The following is a 15,122-nucleotide window of genomic DNA, read 5'->3' on the forward strand; positions in this document are numbered from 1 at the left end:
GACTTGATGCAAGCTATGATCCCTTAAGGTACTTGGGGGATGGGGGCGGACAGTAGCCCCTGAAATGATGTAGTCTATACCCAAACTTTAATCCCGCTTAGAACATGGAATATGTTAGAATACGGAAGCCATTTTAGAATTAACAATGTTCATGCTGATGATGAACAATCAATAGTATTTACTGAGCATTTACTCTGTGCAGAGCACTGTACTAAATGCCTGGGAGAGTACAGCCCAACAGAGTTTGTAGAAGATGATGGTGCCCAGATTCTATTTAAAGTAGAGCACTGCTTTGTCCAGGGAATGAGGACAGACTATGCCAGCCTCATTCACGAGAGTTGAAAACACTGGGGAACCAGAAAAAGTTAAGCATTTTCTAGGAATTGAGTGAGATTACAAAACATATCTAATCCATTTCCTAAAAGAAAAACGCATCGTCTTCTAGTGCTAAACACTCTCCTCTCCGAGTATTTTTTGCAGATAAGTCTGTCATGTAGGCCGAGGGGTTGCAAATCTTGGATCTGTTGCCAGAAATGTAATGTGAAGTCGTGACCCCTCTTCTCTAGCGCAAGTACTTCCAGGCTCCCTGCTCGATTCTACAAGAGTTTCATGGCATGGAATGAAAACAATTTAGTGCTTTTGCTTGAATCACCTCACTTCATTGTTTTCAGGAGAGAGCAAAGATTACCAAAGCATTTGTACACTGGAGGTTTTGACTTGGGGACAACAGCCAAGCACCGCTGGCGGTGCTTGAAGACTGTTGGACTTGTAGAAACTAGTGAGCTTGCCTTTTGTACTATACAAAGTGAAGACCACACAATAGGATTGAATAAGAAAATAATCCCATCGGTTCAAAAGTCTTAGCTGTTGCCCCCTGCTTCTCCGTGTATTTACGTTTTCATTTAAAATAAGCTTTATTATGGTCTGCTGGTGAGGCACAAATGAATTGATTCATGCAAAGGAGCAAGAAAAAGTTTTGAATAAGCAACATATCTGATTCTAAGAGATCTGGTGTATGATGCTTGAAGACTATTTGGGTGGGAGGTGGGTACAGAATGACTTCTCTTTGTAAATTGACTCTATTCAATTTTGCCTACTTAGGATCCCAGACATGTAATGCTATTTTGGGGGTCAGATGATTGGTCCATTCAGTCCAAGATTCTAGCTCTGACAGGCTTTAAAGAATGCTGCGAAAAACCTGTAATAATTGACTTCCTTAACATCCAACTTCACGAGTAGAGATGGACCACTGAAATTCTAAGCCATTTCCTCTACATCCCCAACTTTCCCCCTAGTGAACCGTTACGGACTATTCATCCTTAACCTCAATCAATCAACCAATCCAATGGTAGTTTTTATTGAACGCATACTAAGTGCAGAGCACTCTACTAAGCACTGGGGAGAGTTTGGCAGGGTAAATAGACGTGACCCGTATCCTAAAGGAGCTAACACTATATAGGGGACAGAGATTCCAAAATAATTTCCAGAGAGATGGAAAAGGGAGTCTGCTCACAAATTCATGCTTGAATCATGGGATGTGAAAGATATGTACATCTGTGCAGTGAAAGGTGGTGCAGTGTGGCTCAGTGGAAAGAGCCCGGGCTTTGGAGTCAGAGGTCATGGGTTTGAATCCCGGCTCTGCCACTTGTCAGCTGTGTGACTTTGAGCAAGTCACTTCATTCATTCATTCATTCAGTTGTATTTATTGAGCACTTACTGTGTGCAGCGCACTGTACTAAGCGCTTGGGAAGTACAAGTTGGCAACATATACAGGCGATCCCTACCCAGCAGCGGGCTCACAGTCTAGAAGTTCTTCACTTCTCTGTACCTTAGTTTCCTCATCTGTAAAATGGGGATTAAGTCTGTGAGCCCCATGTGGGACAACCTGATTACCTTGTATCCCTCCCAGTGCTTAGAACAGTGCTTGGCACATAGTAAGCGCTTAACAAATGCCATCATTATTATTATTATTAGTGAAGAGACCCAGAACTACTAAAATGGGCACCGTGGGGAAATAACCATGGAGATTGGAGACGAATCAGGGAAGGCTTCTTGGAAGAGATGGGATTTCAGAAGGGCTTTGTCAGATTTGAAATGGAAGGGCATTCCAGGTGGGGGAAGGACATGAGCAGGAGTCGGATGGCAGGAGAGATGAGAATGAAGCCCAGTGAGTAGGTCAGTATGAGCTGGGGAACTGTGGGAGAAGAGAGCGGATTGAGTGCCTTAAAGCCCATGGTCAGTAGGTTTTACTTGATGCAGAGAGGAATGGACAACCATTCCTTGAGAAGCAGTGTGGGTCAGTGGAAAGATCACAGGCTTTGGAGTCAGAGGTCATGGGTTCAAATTCCGGCTCCACCAATTGTCAGCTGTGTGACTGGGCAAGTCACTTCACTTCTCTGTGCCTCACTTTCCTCATCTGTAAAATGGGGATTAAGACTGTGAACCCCAGTGGGTCAACCTAATCACCTTGTAACCTCCTCGGTGTTTAGAACGGTGCTTTGCACATAGTAAGCGCTTAATAAATGCTATTATTATTATTAGAGGGTTTTTTTGGGGGGGGAGGGGGAAGTATACATAATTTCTTTTCCAAAAAGTCCTAGCAGAAAAATGAAATGTGGACTGCAGGCAGGGAGATAGTGAAAGAGGCTCTTGCAGTAATCAGGCTGAAATTTCGCTCCCTTGATCTCTCGCTCACGCACACACACACACACACACACACACACACACACACACACACACACACACACACACACAGAAAGGCTGTTTGGATGGAAAGGAGAGGGAGGATTGTGGAAATGTTGGGGAGGAAGACCCAATGTAATTTGGCTGAATATGGGAGTAGGAAGAGAGGGAGGAATCTGAAAAAAAATGCTAGTTTTATAGGTGTGAAAGATGAAGAGGGTGGTGTTGTCAAGTGTAATTCTGGAGAGGAGGGAAGATGGATAATTCAATTTTGGATGTTGAAACTATTGATATTTTTGACTTTACAGAATCCCAAAGTAATGAATTTTGTAAAATTCTCCCCTCTCCCTCTTTCCTGCTCCCTCACCCTGCCGTATAATGGATAGGTGTGACACCTGGGATAGGAAGCAAAACACCAGATGCCTTCTCAATAGCTCTGTGATCCTGGGAGAATATTCTACTCGCCCTTATATCAAGGAGTTGGTCTTGCTAATGTCTTGTCAAAATAAATTAATTCATTCATTCGATCGTATTTATTGAGCGCTGCCTGTGTGCAGAGCACTGTACTAAGTGCTTGGGAAGTATAAGTTGACAACATATAGAAATGGTCCCTACCCAACAGCGGGCTCACAGTCTAGAAGGGGGAGACAGACAACAAAACATGTTAACAAAATAAAATAAATAGAACAGTAAATATGTACAAGTAAAATAGAGTGATAAATCTGTACAAACATATATACAGGTGCTGTGGGGAGGGGAAGGAGGGAGGGAGTTGTACTAAGTTCTCCAGGATTTGTAGAATTGGAGTAGGGAAGAAGGGGAAAGAATTGGCCGTCACATGCTGAACCCCCAAATTCCTAGGGGTGCTAATGGGACCCGTGAAGGTTTGAGTAAAGGATGGATGTCATGCTAATTTGTCACCTCAGGGATGGAAAAAAAATGGCATTGCCTTTCCTAAGAGTATGAAAAGGTCATTAATAATAATAATTATTATTATTTTTTTAAGCACTTACTATGTGCAAAGCACTGTTCTAAGCACTGGGATAGATACAAGGTAATCCGGTTGTCCCACGTGGGGCTCACATTCTTAATCCCCATTTTACAGATGAGGGAACTGAGGCTCAGAGAAGTGAAATGACTTGCCCAAGGTCAAACAGCAGACAAGTGGCGGAGCAGGATTAGAACCCACGATCTCTGACTCTCAAGCCCGGGCTCTCGCCACTAAGCTACGGGAGATAACCTCCATTAAAAGTGCTTAGCAAGTGCTTACTATGCGCCGAGCAATATACTAAGGATTGGGAGCATTTAATAGGATTAATAGACTTGATGCCCGTCCATGGTCAATCAACCAGTGGTATCATTCAGTGCTTACTGTGTGCAGAGCACTATACCAAGTGCTTGGGTGAGTACAATATATAATAAAATTGGTAGATGTGATCCCTGCCCATGAGGAGCTCTCATACTAGTGATCTGTGTGTTTCCTTTCCTTGGAAAAATGCCATTTTGTTTAAAGCAGTTATTTTATTTCCAGGTTCATATTATTTGCATTTGGGTCTGTACCCTTTAAGCGCTTGATATTTACCCCACTCTCAGCCCCATAGTACATATCTCTTATTTATTTTGTCTATCTCCCTCTCTAGACTGTAAACTCCTTGTGGGCAGAGTACGGGTCTACCAACTCTGCTGTATCCTCCCCGTCACTTAGTACAGTTCTGTTCACACAGTAAGCGCTCAATGAATACCATTAAATGATTGATCGGAAGTTACGGCCCAGGTATTTGAAGAGAAACATCCACCTTTCTGTTCTACGCATTGACTGTTTTATGCATTAACTTTCTTCCCATTCTCTTTTCTCCTTTCCCTCCTTTCTCCCCACTCATCTACACTACGGTATCTTCACCCGAGAATTCATAATCTTCTGAAATTCATTCATTCAGTCATTCAGTCACATTTATTAAGCACTTACTGTGTGCAGAGCACTGTACTAGGCGCTTGGGAAGTACAAGTCGGCAACATCTAGAGACGGTCCCTACCCAACAACGGGCTTACAGTCTAGAAGGGGGAGAAATGGGAAACGCCTTCATAGAGTCATGAAATGTTTCCAGGAAAAATGACTGGTATAGTTAGGCAGCGTGGCTCAGTGGAAAGAGCATGGGCTTTGGAGTCAGAGGTCATGGGTTCAAATCCTGGCCCTGCCACCTGTCAGCTGTGTAACTTTGGGCAAGTCACTTGACTTCTCTGTGCCTGTTACCTCATCTGGAAAATGGGGATTAAAACTGTGAGCCCCCAGTGGGACAACCTGATCACCTTGCATCCTCCCCAGTGCTTAGAACAGTGCTTTGCACATAGTAAGTACTGAACAAATACCATCATTATTATTATTAAGGCAGCCATAATGCCACTGACCAATTCAAAAGCTATGTGCAATGCAAACAGTACCTTACAGAGAGATATGGATCACGACTTGCTTGACATTGTTTAAAAGAGCAATGGGTTTATGAAAAAAACAGTTGTAATTTCCTCCTGGAACCCACCTCCTAGCTGCACATTTGAATCTTATAACCGCTAAAAAATAGGGAATTAGGAATACTCACGGCCTCTAGGAAGACAGTGAGGCTTTCCAGACAGGGCTACATAGGAGATCCATGTGTTTTCTGTGAATTCTTTTTCCCCCTCTTCCCCTTCGGAAGTTCCAGACCCTGGCCACGAGGTAACATGTGGTTCCTCAAGGTTTGATGACCGGTTGACTGATGGGGCTCGGCAGGTCCAGGAAACTGATTTGTTAAAGCTGCCCTTCCCTTTCGTGGAAAGGAAAAAGTCACAAGAAAATGCTTCCTTCATCCCATCCTATTCGCTTTGTTTGGATTGAAATTTTTTTCAAGTGTATGTATGGACAGAAAGGAGGGCTGGGGAACTTCCATAATGTGGCATTTTATGCCCTAAAACAGCGGTGGGCAAGTTGCCAGCCATGAGAAGCAGCGTGGCTCAGTGGAAAGAGCCCGAGCTTGGGAGTCAGAGGTCGTGGGTTCGAATCCCGGCTCTGCCACGTCTGCTGTATGACCTCGGGCAAGTCACTTAACTTCTCTAAGCCTCAGTTCCCTCATCTGTAAAATGGGAATTAAGACTGTGAGCCCCACGTGGGACAACCTAATCACTTTGTATCTCCCCCAGTGCTTAGAACAGTGCTTTGCACATAGTAAGTGCTTAACAAATGCCATTATTATTATTGTTATTAGCCCGATCCAGGGAACGCTTGACTTGCCAAAATGTCCTGCACTCCCATTTGGGTCAGGATCTTGTGGCGTAGTGGATAGAGCGTAGGCCCGCGAGTCAGAAAGTCATGAGTTCTAATCCCAACTCCGCCACTTGTCTGCTTTGTGACCCTGGGCAAGTCACTTCACTTCCCAGGGCCTCAGTTCCCTCATCTGTAAAATGGGGATTGAAAATGTGAGCACCACGTGGGACAGGGACTGTGACAACCCAATTTGCTTGCATCCACCCCTGTGTTTAATACAGGGCCTGACACATAATAAGCACTTTAAAAATGCCACAATTATTATTATTACTACTAACGAATAATGCTGTTCTCGTTTCCAGAAGCGGAACCTAAATATCTGATAGTGGTGCGGCCAGCCCCGACTTCCAGCCGGAGGAAGACGTGCTCAGGTAACGTCCCTTATCCTGACTTTGATTTCCCTGCCTTTTTAAAATTCTTGCTGAAGGTAGTTCTTCCTTTAAAGCTGGAATTAATTGCCTCTGAAATGTGGGTGTGAGGTGGGATATCCCAAGCTGTTCTGCTTGGTGCTCGGAGATGGGAGGAAGTCACTTCCCAAGGTCTGGGGCTCCTGGAGACCTCATCAACTACCCAGCCTTTAGGGATGCTCCCTATTCTGATCCCGGCCCCAGAGCGGTGGCCCTAATAATTATGCTGTTTGTCGAGCACTTAATATGTGCCAAGCCCTGTTCTAAATGCTGGGGTAGATATGAGAAGGAGCATGGCCTAGTGAATAGAGCACGAACCTGGGAGACAGAAGGACCTGGATTCTAATCACAGCTCCGCCACTTGCCTGCTGTGTGACCTTGGGCAAGTCGCTTCACTTCTCTGGGCCTCAGTTCCCTCATCTGTAAAATGGGGATTAAGACTGTGAGATCCTCCGCTGCTAACCTCCTCACTGTACCTCGTTCTCGCCTGTCCCACCGTCGACCCCTGGCCCATGTCCTCCCTCCCAACATCCACCAAGCTAGCTCTCTTCCTCCCTTCAAAGCCCTACTGAGAGCTCACCTCCTCCAGGAGGCCTTCCCACACTGAGCCCCCATTTTCCTCTCCTCCTCCCCATAATAATAATAATAATAGTAATGGCATTTATTAAGTGCTTACTATGTGCAAAGCACTGTTCTAAGCACTGAGGAATAATAACAATAATAATAATAATAATAATAATGGCATTTGTTAAGCACTTACTATGTGCCAAGCACTGTTCTAAGTGCTGGGGTAGATACAAGGTCATCAGGTTGTCCCACGTGGGGCTCACAGTCTTAATCCCCATTTTACAGAGGAGGTAACTGAGGCACAGAGAAGTTAAGTAACTTGCCCAAAGTCACACACTGGCAATTGGCGGAGCTGGGATCCCCATCCCCCCCGCCCTACCTCCTTCCCCTCCCCACAGCACCTGTATACATGTTTGTACAGATTTATTACTCTATTTTAGTTGTACGTATTTACTATTCTATTTATTTTGTTAATGTTGTACATTTAGCTTTAATTCTATCTGCTGTGACGACTTGACACCTGTCCACGTGTTTTGTTTTGTTGTCTGTCTCCCCCTTCAAGACTGTGAGCCCGTTGTTGGGGAGGGACCGTCTCTATATGTTGCCAACTTGTACTTCCCAAGCGCTTAGTCCAGTGCTCTGCACACAGTAAGCGCTCCATAAATACGATTGAATGAATGAATGAATACAGAGACTGTGCTGAACCTGATTTGCTTGTATTCACCCCAGCGCTGCCTTGCACGTAGTAAGCGCTTAAGAAATGCCATCATTATTATTATTATTATTATTATTAGTGGAGAGGTTTTTAAAGGGCCACACTGCCCAGGCCATCAAGAAACAGTAATGAACGGACTCTGTTCTAACCTCTAGAACCAACAGTTGTGAGGAATCTCTTCCCTGCCTTTGCCCTCCCTGTCAGTTTCAGACTCCAAAGGCTTGAGACTGTTATTTTGTAGGAAAAATGTGCTGCTAGGATCCATCCATCTCCCCACGGCCAGGGGATGGTAGAGCCGACCAGTCTGGCCTGAAAGGCGACAGGCGTGGAAGACTTAACCTGGGCCTCAAAGAAATCAGATGTAGAGAATGGTATGACTTAAGGAACATGAACAGTCCTTCCCTGACCCGTCTCTGTTAAAACACTCCCACGAGGTTTAGTAGTAAGTGTTTGTGCTGGGGTTCTAACCTCACGACAGCTGGGCTGAGATCCTCTGACCAAGTACTCGGAGAGTGTCCAAGAGACACAATGCGCGCTCCAAACCATCACAGGGGGTGAAGAATTCCTGACGCTAGACCCCAGGGGTTCAAAATTTGAAGGCAATTGTCTTGTCCCATTGGTACACGTGTCCCTCAGCTTTTAGCGTCCTAGACGATGGAAGAAAGGAATTTTTATTTTTCAGGAAGAGGTCAAAAAGCTTATTTAACATAAAAAAAATCCAAACAAAACTATTCATACAACTTGGCAAGGGTCCTGTGAGGAAAGCTCATTTTGACCTTTAGACTGAAGTCCGAGGCTAGTATCCTGTTTCCGTGAGCCCACTGTTGGGTAGGGACTGTCTCTATATGTTGCCAACTTGTATTTCCCAAGCGCTTAGTCCAGTGCTCTGCACACAGTAAGCGCTCAATAAATACGATTGATGATGATGATGAAGCTTCTTGATGGACTTCTTTTTTTTGTTAGAAATTGTTCAATATTTCCAAGCCTTAAATTCAAACCCAGGGGAAATCTAATAGAATGTTGACTCCTTTAGCACATTACATCTCCACAATCTTTCAGGACTGCTTTAATGTCAATTTTAGCTCAATTTCAATATCAATTTTAATGTCAACTTTAATACCCAACTCAGTTAATTGTTTTGCCTTGCATCGAGTGCTTTCATTCCAGTGGCCCAGAGTTCCCTAAGGGAAATGCTTTTTATTTTCTTAATCTGCACTAGAAGGGGATGTGATAAATGAGGAATAATTGAAACTCACAGCCGACCCCTCACCCACTTCCTGCCTCTGGGATGGATCTCCCTCCCCCTTCAATCAATCATATTTATTGAGCGCTTACTGTGTGCAGAGCACTGTACTAAGTGCTTATATCTGACAGACATCACTCTCTCCACCTCCAAAACCTTATTAAAATCACCTCTTCTAAGAGGCCTTCCCCAACCAAGCCCTCATTTTCTCTTCCCCCTCTCCCTTCTGCGTTGGCCTTGCATTTGGATTTATACCCTTTAATCAACCCACCCTCACCCCCACAAGCACTTATGTACATACCAGTAATTTATTTTATTATCTGTCATCCCCTCTAAACTGTGAGCTTATCATGGGCTGGGAATATATGTTGCCAACTTGTACTTCCCAAGTGCTTAGTACAGTGCTCTGCACACAGTAAGCGCTCAGTAAATACGATTGAAGAAGAAGTAATATGTTAAATTGTATTCTCCCAAGTGCTTAGTGCAGTGTTCTGCACATAGTAAGTGCTCCGTAAATACAACTGATTGCCGTTCAAGGGTATAATTCAAATGATAATCATTCCCATAATGCTCATGTACTGCTAGAAGGTGTATTCACGGTGGAGTGCTCCTGTGATTGAGGTCCTGGATTGAGCATCACACAGTGAAAATCCCCATTTTATGTCTTGTTAATTTGGTCAGTGGGCAAGAGGAAAAATGTCTCCTCACTGAGCTTTCTCTGGACTCCAAATTCGTTTGGAAAGAGAATCGTTTTTCTCCCTCTGAGACCCACCTGTGTTCAGCTTGAATGGAAAAGACATTCTGGGGTTGTTTGCAATTCCTCCATTGCTTTGGCAAGCTGCTTCCCCCACCCCCTCCACCCGAATAATGGAAGTATTTTAAGAGAAGCAGCATGGCCTAATGGATAGAGCACAGGCCTGGGAGTTAGAAAGGACCTGGGTTTTAATCCGGGCTCCACCACTTGTCTGCTGCGTGACCCCGGGCAAGTCACTTAATGTCTCTGTGCCTCTTTGCTCATCTGCAAAATGGGCATTAAGACTATGAGCCTCACGTGGGGCGGGAACTGTATTCAACGTGATTAGCTTGTATCTATCTCAGTGCTTAGTTCAGTGCCCGACGCATAGTAAGTACTTAACAAATACTAGAAAAAAAAAGTGTCCCTGAAATAACCGAATACGTCGCTTCCACAGGTAAATCCCGTCAACGGAAACCTCTTCATTTGGTAGTGGGCACTCTGTCGCCCAGCTCAGTGTTCCTGTCCTGGGGTTTCCTCATCAACCCACAACATGACTGGACTCTGACCAATCACTGCCCTAATGACAGGTAACTCACCTGAACTCAAACTGGACTCGGTTTCTTCATCCTCAAATGAGTGCGGGATGTTAACCAGAGTTTTAGAAAGCAGGAGATTAGAAGAATCCCTAATGAACAATGAAGAGTTAAATTGGAAGTACAGCCGTTGACACAACGATGAAAAAAGAAAAAAGAATCTAAATAGGGCTATAAAGTAATTTCCAGGCTTACCATGGGGGAGGTCTGAGTTAGTAGAGCCAACATTGCGAGGGTTTGGATCAGGTTATGATGATATGACTTTACCATGGTGGTAAAGTCAAAGTTTTCTTCACACACACAAAAAAAATTGATTGGGGGTTTAAAATTTTAAACTGCCAGGGAAACTCAGAGTTTTATGTTCAACAGTCTGTCTTTCTGGTTCAAAAACAAAGGCTGATGGAAATCTCAACTGCCAACTCTTAGTGAAACATTTTGAAGAATGAATGTAGATGAATCAGAAAAATGAAGATTATATTGCCCTTAAAATATCTTCGGTTCTGAAAAGAAGTGCCTGGGGAAATGTGGATGGGTTTTTGCCAAACCCACATGGTTGGAAAAAAAAAAATAGGAGGTGTTTAAAGAATCCTAAATACCTCGGTTTTCACCCATCAATAATCCTGTAATTTGTTTAGTTTGGGAAATAGATGTAATCCTTGCAAGTGTGTGCTCTCTTGTGAGATGGCTCATATGGAATGGTTGGGCCAAAGTGCCAATGATGTGAAAGGAAACGTGCTTCATCTTTTCCTTCATTCTCTTCTAAGTTCTTTTTTTTAAATTTCTCATTTTCCAGCTTTACTCCTCCGCTTTGGACTCTAGAAGCCAGGAGGGTTTTAAACTTTAAAATGCTCTGGGGCAGTTTAATCAAATTCGTCTATTTGATCTGTTATCAACTATTTACATTAATGCCTGTCTCCCCCCTCTAGACTGTAAACTCATTGTGCGCATAGTAAAAATTACTCATCTCCATGAGTTCCTCAAACTTCGAACCAATCCATATAGTAAAGTTGGCTTCATTCCACTCACTGATACGTTCAGTTTGTTATAGCGATAATCCTACTGGTAGAATTGTCAAATTTTTCGAACGCCTGAGAGCCCGTGGAAATAGTAGATTTGGACAGGTGGTCTTTCTGGCTTGATGTGTGTGAGATGACGTGTAAGATAATAATAATAATGATGGTATTTGTTAAGCGCTGGGGAGGTTACAAGGTGATCAGGTTGTCCCAGGTAGGGCTCACAGTTTTAATCCCCATTTTACAGATGAGGCCACTGAGGCCCAGAGAAGTTAAGTGACTTGCCCAAAGTCACACAGCTGACAACTGGCGGAGTGGGGATGAAGAGGGATGGTGGAGGGAAATTAAGCTAATTGCGAGGAGTCTTTGATGTGGAAGGAAATGGGAAGTCAAGGGAGATTTTTGAGGTGTGGGAATATGTGCTCAATTACCTTTCAGGTACAGCAGTGAGTAGTAAATATTTGAGGAAGAAGAGAACTGGAGATGGGAAAACCAAGGAGGAAGTCAATACAGCAGAGTGGCTTAGTGAAAAGAATGCAAGCCCGAGCGTCACTGCTCATCTTTAAAATGGGGATAAAAAGCTTGTTCTACCTCTTATGAAACCGGGACTTTGTCTATCCTTATTATTTTGTGCCAAACTCAGCACTTAGTAGGGTGTTTGATGCGTAATAAGTGCTTAACAAATGCTATTATGATTGTTATTATTACTACAGTAGTCAAGGCATGATGTGATAAGCACGTGGAAAATCCGACAGGATTTAGGACAAGATGGATATGAGAAGTTGCAGGTTTCTGAGTTAGGGAAGATGGTGGTATTATTAGCCAAGATGGGAAAGTTAGGTGGTGGAGAGGATTTAAGGGAGAAAGCAGCACAAAGAGAGTAGCAGCGTGGCCCAGTGGAAAGAGCCTGGGATTTGGAGTCAAAGGTCATGAGTTCAAATTTCGGCTCCGCCAATTGTCAGCTGTGTGACTTTGGGCAAGTCACTTATCTTCTCTGTGCCTCAGTTACCTCATCTGTAAAATGGGATTAAGACTCTGAGCCGCCCATGGGACAACTTGATCACCTTGTTACCTCCCCAGCGCTTAGAACAGTGCTTTGCAAATAGTAAGCGCTTAATAAATGCCATCATTATTAATACCTTCCCAAGGTGCTTTGAAAATTGTACTGCTACTTGTAGGGGAAAGACATAGAGCATTCTCAATCATCTATGTTATGCTTTATCCAGGTCTCTTCCTGCATTTCTGAGATTTGGGGATTATCCCTGGATTTCAATTATCCTCATGATCCAACTAGTTATTGGGTGATTGAGTTAATTGGGTAAATGGATTATGCAGACCCAAAGACAATCTCTCTTCCCATTTCAGGCAGTGATACTGGTTCCAGAAAAAAAAGCTGAGAGTATTAACATGTCAGAAATTCGATAAATTCCATGCCCCCGACTTAAACCCCCAGAATCTTAAATTAGTCTAATTAGAAGCAGGTTCAGAAAGTCTATTGATTTTGAGCCAGATTCTCTTCTGAGCTATGCGTGCAGCTGCTATTTAGAATTTGGCCCAACACTGCAAGTTTCAATAAGCACATGGTAGCTGGAGGGGAATTGCGATTTCTTAAGAACTGGTACAGTCGAAGTTCTCCTTTGGGAATATGATCTTGTGCAACTCTTGAAACCTGACTGCCTTTGGCATCTCCCCGGAACAGCAAATTGTGTAGTTTTAATCCCTTGAACTTTAGAGTTTTGGCACCCCACGTAAACTGACTGCGGAAAGAAATTCTTCGCGGTTTTCACAGCCCGTAATTTATCCTACACAAATGCAAGTCGCATTTTGTTGAATGTTTCCGTTTACATTTCTGAACTGGGATGGTGAAAAATGGTTTCCCGTTTCAAGGCTAACCTTTCTTCAGCACCTCCTTGGCTAAGTTGCTGATGACAACTACTGTTTTTTTCTAAATCTTGGAGGTCTCAAGGGGAGTCTCATTTTCTCCCATATTGTGTGTGTCTGAATTCCTTCTTTTCATAGGTCTGGCACACCACTACCTCATCCTCAGTGTTTTAGAACCACATCGGAGTCCACATCGGAGAGTGAAAATAGCTTAACTTTAGAAATTTCTGTGTTTCTCTGCCCTTCTTCTGCTGTTTTCTGTCTAACCAGAAGAGAAGACTTTTTCCCCGTGCCAATCTTTATCCCTTTCATACTTCTGATCATTTAAACTTTGAGCCCCACATAGGACAGGGACATTTTGTCTGCCTGATTATCTCGTATCCATCCCAATGCTTAATGTATTGCTTGGCACATAGCCCACACTTAAATATCATAACAAATACCGTAATAATAATGTTTCCTGAAAGAATTGGGGAGGGGTTGGGCAGAGTGAGAGGGGGTAGGTATAGGGAAAGTATGAGGTAGGAAAGGGGCACAGACAGTTTTCATTGTTGCTCAAAACGTGCACCTGAGAGACCCATCATATGATGCCACTGGGCTCCACTGATGCTGCCTTGGGACTATAAACCATAAGCTCCTTGTGGGCAGGCATCACATCTACCAACTCTGTAGCATGGTACTTTCCCAATTTCTTAGTACCATGCCCTGCACATGGTAAAAACTCAGTAAATACCATTCAGTGAATTATTGAGGGAAACAGTTTTGCCTAGTTGAAAGCTCGTAAGTCTGGGAGTCAGAGAGTTCCTGCTGTGTGACGTTGGGAAAGCCACTCAACTTCCCTGTGCCTCGGTTCCCTCATCCGAAAAATGGAGATTCTATACCTGTTCTCCCTAACACTAAAACTGTGAGTCCCGTGTGGGACCTGATTATCTTGCGTCTACCCCAGCACTTGGAACAGTGCTTGGCATACAGTAACAAATACCATCAGTACTATGAAGCAGCGTGGCTCAGTGGAAAGAGCCCGGGCTTGGGAGTCAGAGGTCATGGGTTCAAATCCCGGCTCTGCCACTTGCCAGCTGTGACTCTGGGCAAGTCACTTCACTGTGCCTCAGTGACCTCATCTGTAAAATGGGGATTAAGACTGTGTGCCCCAAGTGGGACAACCTGATCACCTTGTATCCTCTCCAGTGCTTAGAACAGTGCTTTGCACGTAGTAAGCGCTTAACAAATGCCATAATTGGAGAAGCAGCGTGGCTCAGAGGAAGGAGCACGGGCTTGGGAGTCAGAAGTCATGGGTTCGAATTCCGGCTCTTCCACATGTCTGCTGTGTGACCTTGGGCAAGTCACTTAACTTCTCTGAGCCTTGGTTACCTCATCTGTAAAATAGGGATTAAGATTGTGAGCCCCATGTGGGACAACCTGATCACCTTGTATCCCCCCAGCACTTAGAACAGTGTTTTCCACATAGTAAGCACTTAACAAGTGCCATCATCATAATAGTAAAATACTGTTATTACAATTATTATTATTAATAAGAGGATCTCCTTCTGCCTGCGCCCAGACCAACCTTTCTTCCTTGAAGAGCACAACTCAGACTTTAATGAATAATAAGACCATAGTATAACTCTCTTGTGTCTTACACCTTTGTAATGTCAACTCATTTTGGAATTAGCTCTCTTGGAGCCTTTATTTTTACTGTACCAGTCAATATTCTGAGGCCAGTGCCAAATGTCCCATCATTTTTCTGCTAAACCCATTGCAGCCCAACCACCTATCTTACTTTTTTTAGTAGTGCTTAAGCTAAACTACATAACCCATCTTTTATTCATTCTGTAGTAATATGTGACATTTTACTTTGTTTAAATAATAAAAATAGAGAAGCAGCGTGGCTCAGTGGAAAAGGGCACAGGCTTTGGAGTCAGCCGTGTGACTTAAGTCACTTCACTTCTCTGTGCCTCAGTTACCTCATCTGTAAAATGGGGGTTAAAAC

General features: G+C 43.7%; 1 protein-coding gene across 1 annotated transcript in view; it reads left to right on the forward strand.

Annotated features, from left to right (window-relative positions):
- The window catches only part of LOC119945126 (ABI family member 3 binding protein), a 235,481-nt gene that overhangs the window by 102,840 nt on the left and 117,519 nt on the right, over positions 1-15,122 (forward strand). The window contains exons 4-5 of the mRNA XM_038766152.1: positions 6,280-6,348; positions 10,100-10,232. Of these exons, the coding sequence (XP_038622080.1) occupies positions 6,280-6,348; positions 10,100-10,232 (202 nt within the window). The remainder of the gene's footprint in view (positions 1-6,279; positions 6,349-10,099; positions 10,233-15,122) is intronic.

This window comes from Tachyglossus aculeatus, chromosome 24 (genome assembly GCF_015852505.1).
Source record: "Tachyglossus aculeatus isolate mTacAcu1 chromosome 24, mTacAcu1.pri, whole genome shotgun sequence".
Classification (NCBI taxonomy): Eukaryota; Metazoa; Chordata; class Mammalia; order Monotremata; family Tachyglossidae; genus Tachyglossus; species Tachyglossus aculeatus.